The sequence below is a fragment of the Halyomorpha halys genome, unplaced genomic scaffold (assembly GCF_000696795.3).
Source record: "Halyomorpha halys isolate HHAL.00 unplaced genomic scaffold, Hhal_1.1 Scaffold487.1, whole genome shotgun sequence".
In the NCBI taxonomy this organism is placed as follows: Eukaryota; Metazoa; Arthropoda; class Insecta; order Hemiptera; family Pentatomidae; genus Halyomorpha; species Halyomorpha halys.
The window spans coordinates 827225-843125 of NW_027111707.1; the positions used below are offsets into that span (position 1 = coordinate 827225).

The 15901-nt window shown below is 30.1% G+C and overlaps 2 protein-coding genes across 2 annotated transcripts in view; both read left to right on the plus strand.

The window, feature by feature from the left end:
• The window catches only part of LOC136796309 (dynein beta chain, ciliary-like), a 27065-nt gene extending 17435 nt beyond the window's left edge, over nt 1–9630 (plus strand). Inside the window, exons 10-12 of the mRNA XM_067049732.1 lie at nt 4107–4217; nt 7385–7539; nt 9549–9630. Of these exons, the coding sequence (XP_066905833.1) occupies nt 4107–4217; nt 7385–7539; nt 9549–9630 (348 nt within the window). The remainder of the gene's footprint in view (nt 1–4106; nt 4218–7384; nt 7540–9548) is intronic.
• A 2052-nt stretch (nt 9631–11682) lies between these two features.
• The window catches only part of Dhc93AB (Dynein heavy chain at 93AB), an 81861-nt gene continuing 77642 nt past the window's right edge, over nt 11683–15901 (plus strand). Inside the window, exons 1-5 of the mRNA XM_014424971.2 lie at nt 11683–11771; nt 11860–11996; nt 12065–12183; nt 12255–12447; nt 15623–15787. Of these exons, the coding sequence (XP_014280457.2) occupies nt 11733–11771; nt 11860–11996; nt 12065–12183; nt 12255–12447; nt 15623–15787 (653 nt within the window). The 5' untranslated portion in view covers nt 11683–11732. The remainder of the gene's footprint in view (nt 11772–11859; nt 11997–12064; nt 12184–12254; nt 12448–15622; nt 15788–15901) is intronic.

Sequence of the window (15901 nt, forward strand, 5' to 3'; positions counted from 1 at the left end):
GAAAATGGTCAGGGTTGCGGTCAAAAGTGACTTTTGACCGCAACCCTGACCATCTTCCTATATATCAATTTTTACGGTCAACTATACACATACTTATATATTTTAGAAATAATTTATTTTATAATTTTATCGGAGTCTTATTTTAAATGATTATTTCACGGAACTACGTTATTTCAGGATTAAGGAAATAATTATTTCTGAAACCTGCATTTTAACATGATTTTAAAAATCATTTAATAGAATCAGTATATTTTTTCCTTATTCTTGAGGAAGAGACAAGTAGATTGGCAAATAATAACCATGAAAAAATACATACTTTCATAGCTACGCGCCAGAAATGCTTAATTTTGTTAGTAACTTTTTTACTAAAAAAATCGGAATCGTCTATAACCTTCCTCAACATTTAACAACAAAAGCCATCACAACCGGATGAACGGTATGGCAGCGCATGAAGTACCAACAATAGATTTTTTTTTATAATTTAAAATTTTGACAAAAAGAAGTTATTTTAAGTTCACTTTAGACGTTCTAGTAGATTTTATGATGATAACTATCATATAGTTTACATCATGACCATTGCTGCCGTGGCAGACTATCGGTCCAAATAGTACAAGAGCCGGGAAGAAAAAAAGGCAATTATTTCACCCCAATTTCTTATTAATTTAATGAAAACAATGTATAATTACTACTCACAACTGATGAGTCTGCCAAGTATAGGTAGGGGGAATAAAAAATGCCGGCTGTTTCAAAGCCTTAAAAAAACATTAATTTTTCATTCGGAGCTCTATATGTTTAAAACTAACAACAACACTGGAAAACCTAAGAGAACATTATTTAAAGAAGAGTAAATTTGCTGAAATATTAGCTCTAATAGAGCTATTACGTCCAATAGTTCTCGAGATATAACTTTTTTAAAGGAAACACTGTACTGAAATATTAGTAGTTAGTTTGTTTTAAGAAATATATTATCTCCGGAACTATGTAACGTACAGATGTCTATTAGCACTCAAATTAAAGCTAGTTTAATTGTACTATAAAGTACTTTATGACCTTTACCTTCGCAGAAATATTAGTTTTGCTAAAATAAATTGATTTATTGTTCGGACATTAAGTTTGATTTATGAAAAACTTTATTTCAGAAACCATTAGACGTGCAGATTTCTTTCTGCACCCAAATTAAAGCTAGTTAAATTTACTATAAAATAGTTGATGATGTTTATGTTTGTAGGATTAGTAGTTTTTATGATATTTCACAAAATAAATTTACAAAATGTTAATTACAAGTTGTTCGTATAAAATGTTGGATTCTTGAAAAGATGTATCTCAAGGACGCACATTTGGCAAATGAAAATTTGTCCGAACAACGATAAATCAATTTATGTTAGCAAATATCATTAAAACTACTACTCTTATGAAAATAAACGTCATGAACTACATTATAGACCATTAAACTAGCTTTAATTAGAGTGCTAATAGACATCTGTACGTCAAATGTTTTTTGGGATATAGATTTTTCAAAATAAATTCACTAACTACTGATCTTTCAGTACGTCCCATACATTTTTATGAAATGTTGCTTTTTAAAAAGCTATATCTCGAGAATTATAGAACGTAAATAGCTCTCTTAGGACTTACGTTTTAGCAAATTTCTTCTACTTTAAATGGTACTCTCTTAGATTTTCTATTGTTGTTAGTATTTTAAAGATATAGAGCTCCGAATAAAAAATTAATTATTTTTAAGGTTTTGAAACAGCCACCATTTTTTATTCCCCCTACCTATGCTTGGCAGACTCATCAATTTTGGCTAGTAATTGTATAAAGTTTTCACTAAAGTAATCAAAAATTGGATGAAATAACTGCCTTTTTTTCTCCTCTTGTGCTCTTGTACTAAAACCTAGTGTTACAATAATGTCATGATGGGAACTGTAAAATATTTTACAAACTAGTAGTGGTTATTGCAGTTACTGCGATTCTATGCTTGTAAACTATTACACTGTAATGTAGCGTATTTTCATTATTCATATATTTAAACAATATTTCACGAAGGTAATTATTTTGTGTTTTTCTGAAATATTGCATTTTAAAAAATGCGAAAGTAGTTAAATAGCAATTATAAGATAATTATTTAAGAAATATAATGCTTATTCAAGAAAATGAAAAAGAAATAAATCCAAATAAGATTTGATGGACATTATTTCATCAAAGAATTCATTAATGATTAATCATTATTTCAGTAATTATTATTTTCTGAAATAACCCTTTAATCTATTTGATAAATGCATTTATCGTTTATAGACACAGGTGAAGTGTACCCTTACAGTACTAGGGTCCAAGAGGAGAAAAAAGGCCCAAATTTCACCCCAATTTTTGATTACTTAATTGAAAACTATCTATAATTACTAGTCAAAATTGATGAGTCTGCCAAGTATACGTAGGGGGAATAAAAATGATGGTTGTTTTAAAACGTTAAAAATAATTAATGTTTCATTCGGAGCTCTATATCTTTAAAACTACCAAGAACAATAGAAAATCTAAGAATCGAGCTAGAACCAAATAGAGCTATTAACGCTCAATAGTTCTCGAGATATAACTTTTTAAAAACCAACATTTTATAAAAATGTTGTACAAAACGTACTGAAAGATCAGAAGTTAGTGAATTTATTTTGAAAAATCTATATCTCAAAAACCATTTGACGTAAAGATGTATATTAGCACTCACATTAAGGCTAGTTGAATAGGCTATAAATTAGTTTATGACATTTTTCTTCGTAGGAGTAGTAGTTTTAATGAAATTTGCTAAAATAAATTGATTTATAGTTGTTAGACAAATTTTCCAATTGTAATTCCAAATATTTGCCACATTTATATTTAGATGCGAATATCATAAAAATTACTACCCCCACGAAAATAAGTGTAATGAACTACTTTATTGTAAGATAAATTTCCTTTATTTTGAGTGCTAGCAGACATATGTGAGTCTTATGCGTCTAGAGATATATTTGTTCAAAAATGAAACATTTCCTATGAACAACTATAAATTAACATTTTGTGAATTTATTTTGTCAAATATCATAAAGCCTACTACTCTAGCAAAGATAAGCGTTAGAAACTATTTTATAGTAAATTTAACTGGCTTTAATTTGATTGCTGGCAGACATTTGTACGTCCTGTGGTTTCTGAAATAAAGTTTTTCATAAACAAACTTATTGTCTGAACATCTAAGGTAAGGTCACAAACTACTTCATAGATAGTACATTTAACTAACTTGAATTTGAGGGCTAATTGAGAACAATACGTCACCTAGTTCCTGAGATATAGACTTCTCAAAATAAATTAATTAACTATTAATCTTTTTAAGAAATATTGATTTTTAAAAAGAACTATTGGATGTAAATAGCTCTATTACGGCTAATATTTCAGCAAATTTACTGTTCTTTAAATAATATTCTTTTAGATTTTCTAGTGTTGTTGGTAGTTTTTAAGATATAGAGCTCCGAATGAAAATTAATGTTTTGAAACAGCCGCCATTTTTTATTCCCCCTACCTATACTTGGCAGAATCATCAATTTTGACTAGTAATTACACATAGTTTTCAATAAAGTAATCCAAAATTGGGGTGAGATAACTGCCTCTTTTCTCCTCTTGGGCTCTTCTACTATTAGGTTTACCTGCATACTGGACTCAACATTAAAATACGGCGTTCCTATCGGTTAGGCTGATAATGCGGCTTAGAAAATATCTTTTGAACCGATGATAGTAACGAACTTTGGTTTTCGCCTAAATCTTTTGTGGAGAGTGATCAAAAGATTGAATGACATTGTGGATTGTTGAAAAAATTAAAACATACATATATCCCATTGTGGTTGTAGATATAAAGTAGTATCAAGTTTTGAAATCAATCAATTGATTGTTTTGTATATTTAATCAGGAATTTTTATCATTCCAAAGAGATTATAAAATCACGTTGAAATGCAACAAAACCTAAGAAAGCAAAGCAATTCCAGATACGCCATTTCGGCTTTGGACCGACGCAACATCGCGGCACTATTTAATGAGTTCAAACAGTCAAATAAATTAATATGATTTTTGGTTTATTTTAATTTCAGTTGATTGAAATAATAAGCAGTTTCTTAGAGAGGCCGTTGATCATAAAAGAATTCGATGCCAAATTCAGAGAGGTTTTATATATGCTTGCTGATGAGCTTGATTGCATCGAAGTAAGGTTTTAGTTTTTACTCATTTAGCGCACTTGCTCAGCCTCCACTGACTCACTACCAGTGATGCGGCGAGAGGGATGCGCTGGGATCTTTTGAGCTCTGCTCTACCCCCGCACGTGGGGGATAGAGTGAGCTCAGGGATCCTCAGGTCGATTGTGTAAATATTGTATATTAGAGTGTAAATATGACTAGAGACTATATTATTTTATTATTATGTCATTTTATTTATTTATTTTTCATACAGATAGTTTGATTATGTTCATTTTGTTTATTCTTCTGTTTGTATATATTTTAAGATTTTTTTTTTTTATTCATTTATTTTATTTTATTTTAGTATGTATGAGATCATTCATCACTATTACCTATTGCCCACAACTGTGTGGCAGATTGTAATATCTATCAATAAATAAAAAGTAGTAGTATAGTGAAAAAAAAAAAAATTTTACTCTAACAAAAAGCTATTTGACATTTTCACTTTAATCAAAATACTTATTACTTTACAATGCTATTTAGTTATTTTGAATATATATTTTATTATTTTTTAGAGAATAACCAAAACAAAAAAATAGAGCTAATCTCCAAATGCATGTCAAACATTGTTAATTTTTTTATTATTACAAGCATTATATATTTTTACGTTGAAATTTAAATTATCAAAAATAATCGATAAATAATAACATCATCAATTGATTAACAATCTATTACAATAATATAAAATGCTAAAAACAAAATTAAAAATAGAATTACAAACTAAAGTTATCAACAACAATAAAAAGCAGTATTATAATATTCAATACTATAACACATTAGACAAATACAAAGCCAAAGTCATTTTATGACACCTATTAATTTATTAGTGTATTAATTAAATCTAATTACTGTATTAATTCAATATATGTTTCTCAGAGGGGAGTGTATTGGCATAGAGGTAAGGCCCTGTACTACTAACTCAGAAGACACGAGTTCGAATACTGTTTTAGCAGTTAATTATTTATTCTGTTAGTGCAGACAAGAGTCAACCTTATGAATTCGGGAGTTCTCAAGGGTCTACCTAAACTCATAAATTGGGTATCCTTAATCGGAGAAATATCTCGGGATTGGGCATGATAATAAGTCACTTCCTTGCACAACTGTTGTTCAAGAAACAGTACTTCCATACAAATTACTAAGACCTTCATTGGTGCTAGTGGTACAGATTTTCATTTTCATTAAATTATTATTTTAAAAATTAATAAAAAATAATGTATCAAACTACCTGACCAAGTTTCTATTATTTCAAACACTAGAAATGAAATAATACAACGTCCTCATAACATCTATTGTTTGTGGTTTGAATAAATCAATCCAATACGGATACGATTTCCCATTGCTTGGAAAATTCTTTCCCTCAAAATATTATATATTGGGCATTAAAGCAATTAAGGATATTATATCATTATTTTTTCTATTGCATTTTTTACACTCTTGTAGAGAATTAATTTTGATAGTCTCATCTTCAAGATACATTTGTGAGATAGATTGTATCTTCCTCATGATATATCTCTATCAACAATCTGGTGTATATAAAACTCGCTGTTGTGTATAAATATACTTGGCCATAATCACGATAAAGATTTAAATGCTCTCTAAAATCAGAAAACTGTGGAAGTTTCTTATCGTTTTACTGAAGGTAAAATTTGTATTTATTCAGAATTCTAATGTTATTAGCTTTTAGCCGGGCCGGATTGTTATCGAAAATCAAATCCCCCCCCTTCAATAGTATCCAGTAGCCTTTTTAATTGAGAATACCAATTGTGTTTCGATACTGAAGGGTTTGATATTTAATTAAGTTAATTTCTTGAATTTATTTTAATAACCTTTCAAAAAAAAAAGGAAAACGTTTGTTATTACACCCCCTTAAAGTCGATATTTTTTTCAATTTAGGTTAGAAACTTTGCATGACTATATCTTTTGAAGTTTTTTTTTTTTTTTAGCGTATATACAACTTTTATTACAATTATTTGGGTCGCCCATAGCTCAGTGGTTAAGACACAGTCTTACCAATTTGATGTCTATTGGTGGTGCCGGTTCGAATCCGGCCTGAGACGTTGGACTTTTTTCATTGAGTGGCGGTCCCACAAAATGAAGAACTTTGACCCCAACCATGATTAGGCAGTATAGGACTCCAATGGGAGTCTTGGCCGAAAAAACAAAACAAAAAAGAAACTTCCTAATTTTTCCATTAACATTGAAGTGTGTTATATTTTATTTTATTTATTTGCATTGTTATAATGCATCCTTAACGTAATCAAATTCTAAAGCTATAGGTGTTTAAAAAAAATTAATAGTGATAAAATAAAAAACTGTGACTCTTCAGAAAGGTGCTAACTAAAAAAAAAAATCAAACTTTTTCAGATGAATTTTTATTATCTCCTAATCATTATATCAAAAAAGCCTCCATAATATCAGTACAAACTAATGAGTTAACACGCAGAGTCCTACTCTGAATATTAACCAAGATAATATTGTTTGAAAATAAATCCAAATAATTATTTTGGCCTAAACTGTTGGAATTGAATTCTCAAGTGTGATTTGTGCTATATGGCCGTTTCTACAGTGCATTAAGCATTATATATTTTCCAAGATGGTCAGAGCTGCGGTCAAGAAGGAAGAAAAAATAGAAATAACTATTTATTTTCTGCCGACGTGTCGATCTTCGTTGTAACTCTTCATCAGGGCTGTTAGGTGTGAGTGTAAGTAGAGACCCCTCAAAAGAATATAAACAGAGACCATCCTGTTTACACTCCCCCCCCCTAACAGCTCTGATGAAGACCTACTGCGTAGATCGAAACGTTAGCATAAAATAAAGTTATTATTATTTCTTCTTCCTTCTGGACCGTAGCCCTGACCATCTCTTACAAATTAACTTTACATTGAAAGTATTTTGTTAATATTTGATATAAGCTCGTGAGAAATTTTAATTCAGAGTGCTTTGTGATGAGTTAAGATATTTACCAGTTATAAAACATACCTTTAACAAGAAAAATGTTGCTAATTGTTCCACAGAGACTATATACCTAAAACTATTTTTATATATATATAAATAAAAATGTGTTTTGAAGTAATGTGTATAGAGCAGATTTTTAGTAATTTAGTTAGAGCAGATACTTTACGATTACTGATTTCAGGAAATCTTTAATGAACAAATTTTGAGATACCGGGCTGGTCAAAAAATAGAAACAGACATTCATGTGCCTCCAACTTCTGGAGCTTTACATTGGGTTGAAATGCTGAGAGAAAGGATGACATATTCTGTCACCAAATTTAAAGCACTGGATCATAGGTATGTTATGCTAGATTTTTATATATACTATATAAATAACTTATACTATCGTCTGTATTTTTTACCGAAAGTTCCACAAGTCAACAAAAAGAGGTTTGATGATTTTGGCTGATTCTTATGTTTTTTGTTTGGCGGCAACATTTATCATAAATCTTTGGTGTGTTTTGTATTTACTTTGGTGTGATTTGTATTTAATTTTACTTTTGTACTACAAAAATCATGAAAATATTTTATAGCTTCTAAATTAAGGAAATGAAACCCTTATATACAAATTTCTCTCTAAAATATTTTTTATACTTGCCAGAGAAAATAAATTTATTTGCAGATTTTTCCATATAAACTTGAAACCTTTACCAATCTTATTCATACATATTTTGACACGGACTAGCCTCCGAACATGAAGCATCCTAGAGGAGCACAAGCTAAAGTGGTTCGGACTCCTCTTTAGGATGGACAGAAAAGAACTGTCAGGAAGACGTATGAGACTCGAGTGGAGGGAAGAAGGCCAAGAGGAAAACCGCCTATTTCCTGGGAGGAGAGTGTTAAGGAGGCGGGATACGGACTGCAATAGAAGAGAGTTGATCCAAGAACGAGTCATCTAGTCCAGACTCAACAAATCGTAACCCCACACAGCGGAAGCGGCTAAGGAGATAAAATGATAATGATGATGACATATTTTGACCAAATTCAAATGTTTTAGTATCATTTAAATACGCAGTTTCTTTCAGGTTATTACAACAAAATATACATTTGCAAGGTTGTAATGTATAGTGCAAAGTAAAGTAATGATAAGTGTCTGAAAAGTATTACAATAACCATAAATACATTATCATATATCTCAAATTCAAATAAACCTAGTGAAATCTGATGTTAGTCATTTTTCACTACAAAAAAGGTATTTTTTACATGAGATTTGTGAAAAATCTCTACGTTCTGGAAGAAAATGGAATTCATTTTTTTTTTTCAGCGCACCAAAAATACATGAATATCAGCCAAAGTTTTGGTTGTAGACCTGTGTAATTATTAGTTTAATATTCAATATTTTTATGACGTAGAACAGAGAATCAGAAAAAGCCGAGACAGTCCGATCTCTTCCGATGGCTTTCATTTGTACGCGTCTTCGTTATCATTTGTTAAACTGTTGTATTCTTAGTAAGAACAAAGTTGATATTTGTTATTAATTATTTAGCTCCCTATTTGAATTTTCTTATTCCAGTCAAGAGTCCATCCCCGTCACCCCGTTGCACTATGCCTGTCCAGTTAGAACTCATCCTCAAAGAAAGCCAATGTGTCATGGGAATGACCCCGCGATAGTATCCTTACGAAGCTCAGGAAAGACTCAATGGATATTAGTCAATTATTCAATTTATTTATATTGAATTCCAAAATAAAAAACTCTTCATGTAATATTTGTTTTTTTATATAAAAGTTAAAATCTGTCAAAAGAATGTTCTGGTATTGAAAAGACTGCATCCTCTTAAGGGTTGTAATATCTTTTGTTTATTTTTCTTTAAATTTGAAAATTTTGTTTTAAGTCTACAAACGTATGCCGATGACACGTGTTCTGGAAGAATGATATCAAAACTGGAGGATTAAAATAAATCCCAATAAATTGATTCTGACTATTGTTACACTTTCTAGTTACTTGTTTACCCATTTACATGACTATTTGAGCTTTAGGTTCCACTAAATCTTCGAATTCCTCTCGTATCCAATCCTCACAGTCCAAAATCCATCGTAAAATTCTGAATACTTAATTCTCAACATACTTTATCTACATTTAATGAGATGATTTAATGTAAAATACTAAATACCAAAACTCAAAATTTCAAATATCAAAAACTTACTAATAATGTCCACTTTTTGTCAGTAGCCCTCTATTTCAGACTGGAAGTTCTGTTGTTTTTTTTAAATTTGTTTGATGGAAAATATTGGTTTTCCCCCAATTTGAGGTGAGGATAATTCGATTTTATTATTTTATCGTATAATTTTATAAATTCCCATTGTAGACATTGGTTTACCTGTTGTGGCAACACTGTTGTCATCAGCTCTGTTGTTTCTTTCAACTCAAACTATATTCTTGGTATTTAACCTGGCACATAATCAAATTATTTTACATTAATATTTAATTAGGTATATTTATTTTAAAGTATAATCCATTGGAAACAACTAATTATAGATATCATTTAAGAAATTACATTAAATATAGTCTTCAATCCATTATCATCATGATTATTATAGTTGAGGATTTTGTGCTTTACTCTTTTGTCTAAAATTGTATTTATTTGATATGAAAAATTGATATTTTTAGGTTTTAGCTGGTTCTTTCTTAAGTCATCCAAATTTTAGCTCACTTTAAGGTTTAAGGGTACATTGAAAATTTGAAGTACAAAACTTTTCTCAACAGTCTAATCATGTATATGTGCAAACTGTCATGGAATATATTGGACCTCATAATATGGTACTTTCTTCTCTGATGTTTCCGAGGATCAGTTTTTTATGTTTGTTCTTGTTAACTTTGATTTTCAAATTCTATTGCTTGATAGTTTCTATTTTAATTGAGTTAGGTTTCCATAGCAGTATCCAGCTAACAAGTTTGGTCAAATTAATTTAGAAAAAATGTTTACCTTTGATAAAACTGAAATGAATCTATGTTGTAACTATTCCATCAACATTTTGTTCTTGTATTATTGACTGTACTAAAAAATTAATGTTATTTATTTAATTATTATACTTTACAAACTATACTTTCTTATTACTTCATTTAAACAGTAACCTTATTTGTTATAAAGTTAAAAAGAAGCTCCTCATATGCTCCTTATCTACCGTAATGAATTATTTTAATTACTATTCTTAAATTTCCTATTTTATTTTAATAAACTAAATTTTATAAGCAATCTCATTGGAAGATAAGTAGTTGACCTTATGTAACAGATTGTTGGAAGATGACCTAGATAGTGGTCAAGAAAGGTATAAAAATGGTAAATGAACTATCTATTATTAACCAACATTTCGCCCTACTTTCCAGGACCTCATCAGAGCTAAATAACGAGATTCAAACTCTGTAAAATATGGTAAAACAATACAAATGTAAATATATACTGTGTAAACAAATTATGTAAAATGTAGGATACATTAAAATAAAAGAATATAAATATAAATGAATAGAATGTATATTAATAATTATATTATTATTTATTGGAAGATCCCTGATTGACTGTGTATAATATATAAAAGGAGTATGGTTCAAGTGCTGTCAAAAGAACTAAAATAGTAATTAAACAATTTATTAGTACTTTACAAGGTTACAAAGGCTAAAAATGATAAAAACAACTAAAATAATGTAACAAAGTAAGAGAGTAGATAACATGAAATAAGAATAAACTACAATGTGACTAAATATGATTAAAAATATGTGAAATTTAACTTTCTTTTTTCTTGACTTTTTTTTATTGTTGTTTTCTGTCTCTTAGTGTGTACTGAATTGTTATATTTCTTTTTTATTACATTTGTTATTATTTCCATTTTCATTAATTGCCTAATATACCTTTTGTAATGCTTGTTTATTTATGCCTTTCACTGCACACATTATTTTATTTTCTTTAATTTATTTTGTTCAGTTCTATATCAGTTTGAACATATTTTAAATCCTATATAGCCACAGCTCGATGGGGATTGAACCCACAACGTTCTGAACCGAGCGCACAGAGACCTGCTCACCAACCCGCACGGCCATCACGTCCCTAACGTTGGCTCATAGTCAATAATTTAATTACTATTTGAGTTCTTTTGACCAAACTAGGACCATTTTCCTTTTATATATTATTATTAATATATATTTTCTTTACATTCTAATTGTTTGCCATATTTTAAAATGCTCATATCTTTTTCTCTTTTAGCCCTGATGAAGCCAGTAAAGTTCTTTACTATTTTTGTAACATTCTCGATCATCACCCGGACAATTTTCCTACAAAAATAAGAAAATAAGTGTTGTGATTTTAAGTGTAATTAATGTTTACCTCAATTTTTCATATAGAATCACCAGCAGTGATAAAGCAAATATTTTATACAGAAAATATGAAGGTTTACTAATAAGATTTAAGAAATTAGAAGAAGATCTGTTTAATGATTGGAGCAGTAAAGTAGACGAGCAAATTGAGCTTAATCTACGGAGATCTATTATCAGTAGAAATATGGCAAAAACTCATATTCTTCTCAATTTTCATCCTCAGGTAAATCATTAAATTCTTAATTTAATACTTTATGGTGTATATTTTTAACTTTTTCATTATAATTTTTATTACATGATTATGATTTTAGCTATATGCAGCTTTGCGTGAGGTCCATTATCTTCAACTGAGAAATATAACAAATATCCCTCAGTTAGCTTTAGAACTATATGAGAAAAGAGATCAATATAGAGAATATACTGTGCAATTAAATATAATTACTCAGTGGTCAGTCATTTTTTTTTTAGTTCTTATATAAAATTTGAAATTGGGAATCATATGTTTCTTTGATTTAGGTATAATAAAATGAGGCGAGATAGCAGAATTGTTGAATTTGAATTAATTCAAGATAAAATTGAACAGATTGATGAGTTGATACGTGAAGGAGAAAATGATATGAACTGGAAGTCGAATGGTATATAATATTTAAAAAGTCGAAGCTACCAAAAGTTGTAGGAAGTGTATATATTTCTGAATTTTTTCTAGATCTTCTGGATTATATTGCAAAATTACATAAACTAGTCGAAGCTGTACAAGAGCCGCTAAGTAAAACACAGGCAAATGTTGTATCGATGCGTTCATTGCTGGAGCCCTGGGCTAAATCACCTCTTTTTATGCGAACAGATGGTCCCAGTTCATTGCTTTCCATTGAGGACAAATCTGATAGGATACAAAAACGGTATTTGATACATAAACATTTTTTATTTTCTGTTATAAAGGATTTAGATTATATATTTTATTATGATGAGTTAATAGTTAATTCTGGATATATATGAATGAGGAGAAGATGGCTGGGGGTGCATTCAGTGATGAACCCAAATAAGTAAAAACTTATTTATTAGTGCCAACGTTTCAGAAAGAATTTCAAGCCTTCATCAGGACCAAGAATGAAAAACAAGATAACAACCATAGTGAACAAAAGGAATTACAGAATGATTAGAAAAAAATAACATTATAGATATATAAATAGTGTGTGTTGAATCGACAAAGATGCGAAAGACCTGCATGCAGCAAACTGGAAAGCAGTTACCCAAGACAGGCTGGTGTGGAGAAGCTGGTTTGTGCAGCCAAAGATCTACAAGGTCTATAGAGCCAACCGAAAAAAAAAAAAATCATTTATAGTCTAAGTATTATAAGTAGATAAAGGCTGTATGGGAAAAGTAACAACATTAAAATTAAGTTTGAAGTTCTACCAATGGGTAGATTCTTCACATGTCTGTATCATGCCATTCTAATATAACTCACATCACATTACTTATTATATATGCTTAAGACAGTTTTAAGTATCAATAAATAAATTTAAAAACAAATTAAGTTAGAGGATAGAACAAATCTGTACTGACAAGTATAAAGAATTTAAGTCCAAAAAATGTTGATCTTAGTCTGACTCCGAAAAAAATTCTCTATGGGTTGGTATAAAGGATTTAAGTTGTATATTATGGTAATATCCTAGTTAGAACTGTATTGAACGGATAAGTTTTTATTCCAAATTTTTTAAACTTTATTTTTGTCTCCAGAAAAATCAAGAATATGGACTTAAATCCTTTATACTTATCAGTAAAGAAATAATAAAATAAATATAAAAATGTAGTTAGTAAATATTTGTACAAAATAAACATTATTTAAAATAAAATGATGAAAAAGTGAGAAATAAAATATATATTTAGGTAATTAAATATTTTAGTAAAATAACAGGATTTTTTTTTTTTCTGCTGGCTCTACAGACCTTGTAGATCTTTGGCCTTCCGATTCAGCCTTCTCTACACCTGCCTATCTTGGGCTACTGCTTTCCAGTTTGCTGCATGTAGCTCTTTCACATCTTTGTTGATTCTGACTATCCATTTGGTTTTTGGCCTCCCTCATGGTCCCTTGCCTACTATACTGGCATTCATTGTTCATTGTTCATTCATTGTCCTGATGGATTGCTTCGAGCCACATGTCCCGCCCATCTTAACTTCCTTGACTTCATTTTATGAGATATTGACAAATCAGTCTCTGCTAGACGTTACTGTTAGCTCTTCTCCTCCATGTATTAAGGCTCTGATTCCAGATCGCTCCTGTAATTGTACGGAGGACTTTCCGTTCAAATCTCTTGATTCTGCTTTCTAGGGTACCTTTTAGAGCCCAGGTCTCTCAGCCATATATCAGAGCGGGCTTTAACATTGCTGTATGAAGTGTGCCTTCAACCTAATGCCACTCCTTCACTTTTGAATTGCTGGTTTGGTTGTAGTGGACCGTATAAAATAGGGATTAATAAAACATAATAACCTGAATTAAAATCTATTGCATAAATTACAGTTAGTTAATTTTAAATAATGGGTCTATGATTTAATGATGCTGATGATGATGGTTGAATTGTATTGATAGGTGGACTTAGTCCATAGCTCAGTTATCCTCACTTTCTTTCTTGATTTCCTTCCTCCTCCATTTTTTCATCTGTTCCAGGAGGCACTCAAAGTTGTCTCTACACACTCATTTTTCTGGTAGAAGATAGGTGAAGAGAAATAAAAGGGTGCCTCTGGCCAAGGCTCGCTAGCGAGTGTCAGTGTGAGTGCTTTTGTTTTCTCGGCCACATGGGACGCTAGTGTTACTATTAGCCATATGATTGTGGTTGTTTCAAATCTTCTGTTTGAACGGAACAATGGCATTGTACATCCTTAGTTTACGATTTTTAGAGATATTTCGGAATTTCAGTATTCTTGACAGAGAGAAGAATTCTGTGTTCGCGGTTGTTATACTCTGATCTATCTCATTCTGTTAATCATTTATTGATGTTATTGTAGGAGCTGAAGTATTTGAAACTGTCTACTTTCGAAAACGATTTGCCATCCACACAGACCATGTCTTTAGGGTGGATTTTTTGGCTTAGAGTCGACATAGTTTAATTACAGGATTAAAGAAATAAAATATAAAGTTATACAAGTTTATATATTTAAGGTTATACAAGTACTCCAGAATGTTTCTACTCACTCATGGTTTTTGCACTGAATAAGAGTGAGAAAAAAAAAAACTAGTTGTGAAAAAGAAAATGGCTCTCTCATCCACAAGTTTCTTCTTCTTTCCACAGAGTGGGGTAGAGGAGGTAAGCTTTAGCTGTTGGCCACATGGGGCGCTAGTAATGCCTACATTAAGGGAGCCGCCCGATCCAGAATTTCGTGTCCTGAAATAATAATAATAATTTAAGATTAAAGTTATGGAAAAAAAAATAAAAATGAGGTAGAAAATATTTGTAATTAATGAGATATTTTAATAAAATACTAGAATGAAAGAAAGAAAATATAAAGTTATATAAGACAAAAGGAGTAATTAGTAAATATAGCAATAATAATACGTGGTGAACTTAACTTAATAACATCACCTCTCAACTGCTTTTCTTACTCCCTCACAATGTGAGGTCATGTAAGTAAAAGGAAATAAGTAAGGAAGAAGTAATAAGAAAAAAGTAGAGAAGGAGAAGGAAAAAAGAAATTTTAATATTACTTTTCATATATAGCCTTTATCTTCTTAGAATACTCAGACTATACATGTCTTTCAACACTATATTGTATTTATAATGTTAGTTATTTTCTAACCATTCTGTAATTCCTTTTATTCATTATAATTGTTATCTTATTTTTTGTTCTTAGCTCTGATGAAGGCTTGAAATTCTGGCCGAAATGTTGGCACTAATAAATAAGTTTTTACTTATTGGTGTTCATCATTGGCCACACTCCCACCCATCTTCTCATTTAAATATACCTTATTACTTACAAGTACAGTTTTTGCACCTTCAGTTTATCAGATATAATACTTTTATATGTACTGTTATATCATTAATTTTCTAAATAATAAAATCATTTTATTTTCCAATTCAGTTACAGTGAAATTAAAGAGGTAGGTATGCAGATCCATGGCTTACTTACAGAAAACAAAAAATTGTTTGGAATGGAAGACAAAGTAACAAACAAACCTTGGAAAAATTATGTTGATTATGTCGATAATATTGTATACAATGCATTATTGACAACAGTTGGTTGCAGGTAAGGTGTAACTTTTATTTCACGATTCTGTAAATTCTGTATCAGTATTTAATTGCTTTGTTAACTACTTGTCAATCATTTCATCAAAATTTATGTTATAATTTGTTGGCAGAT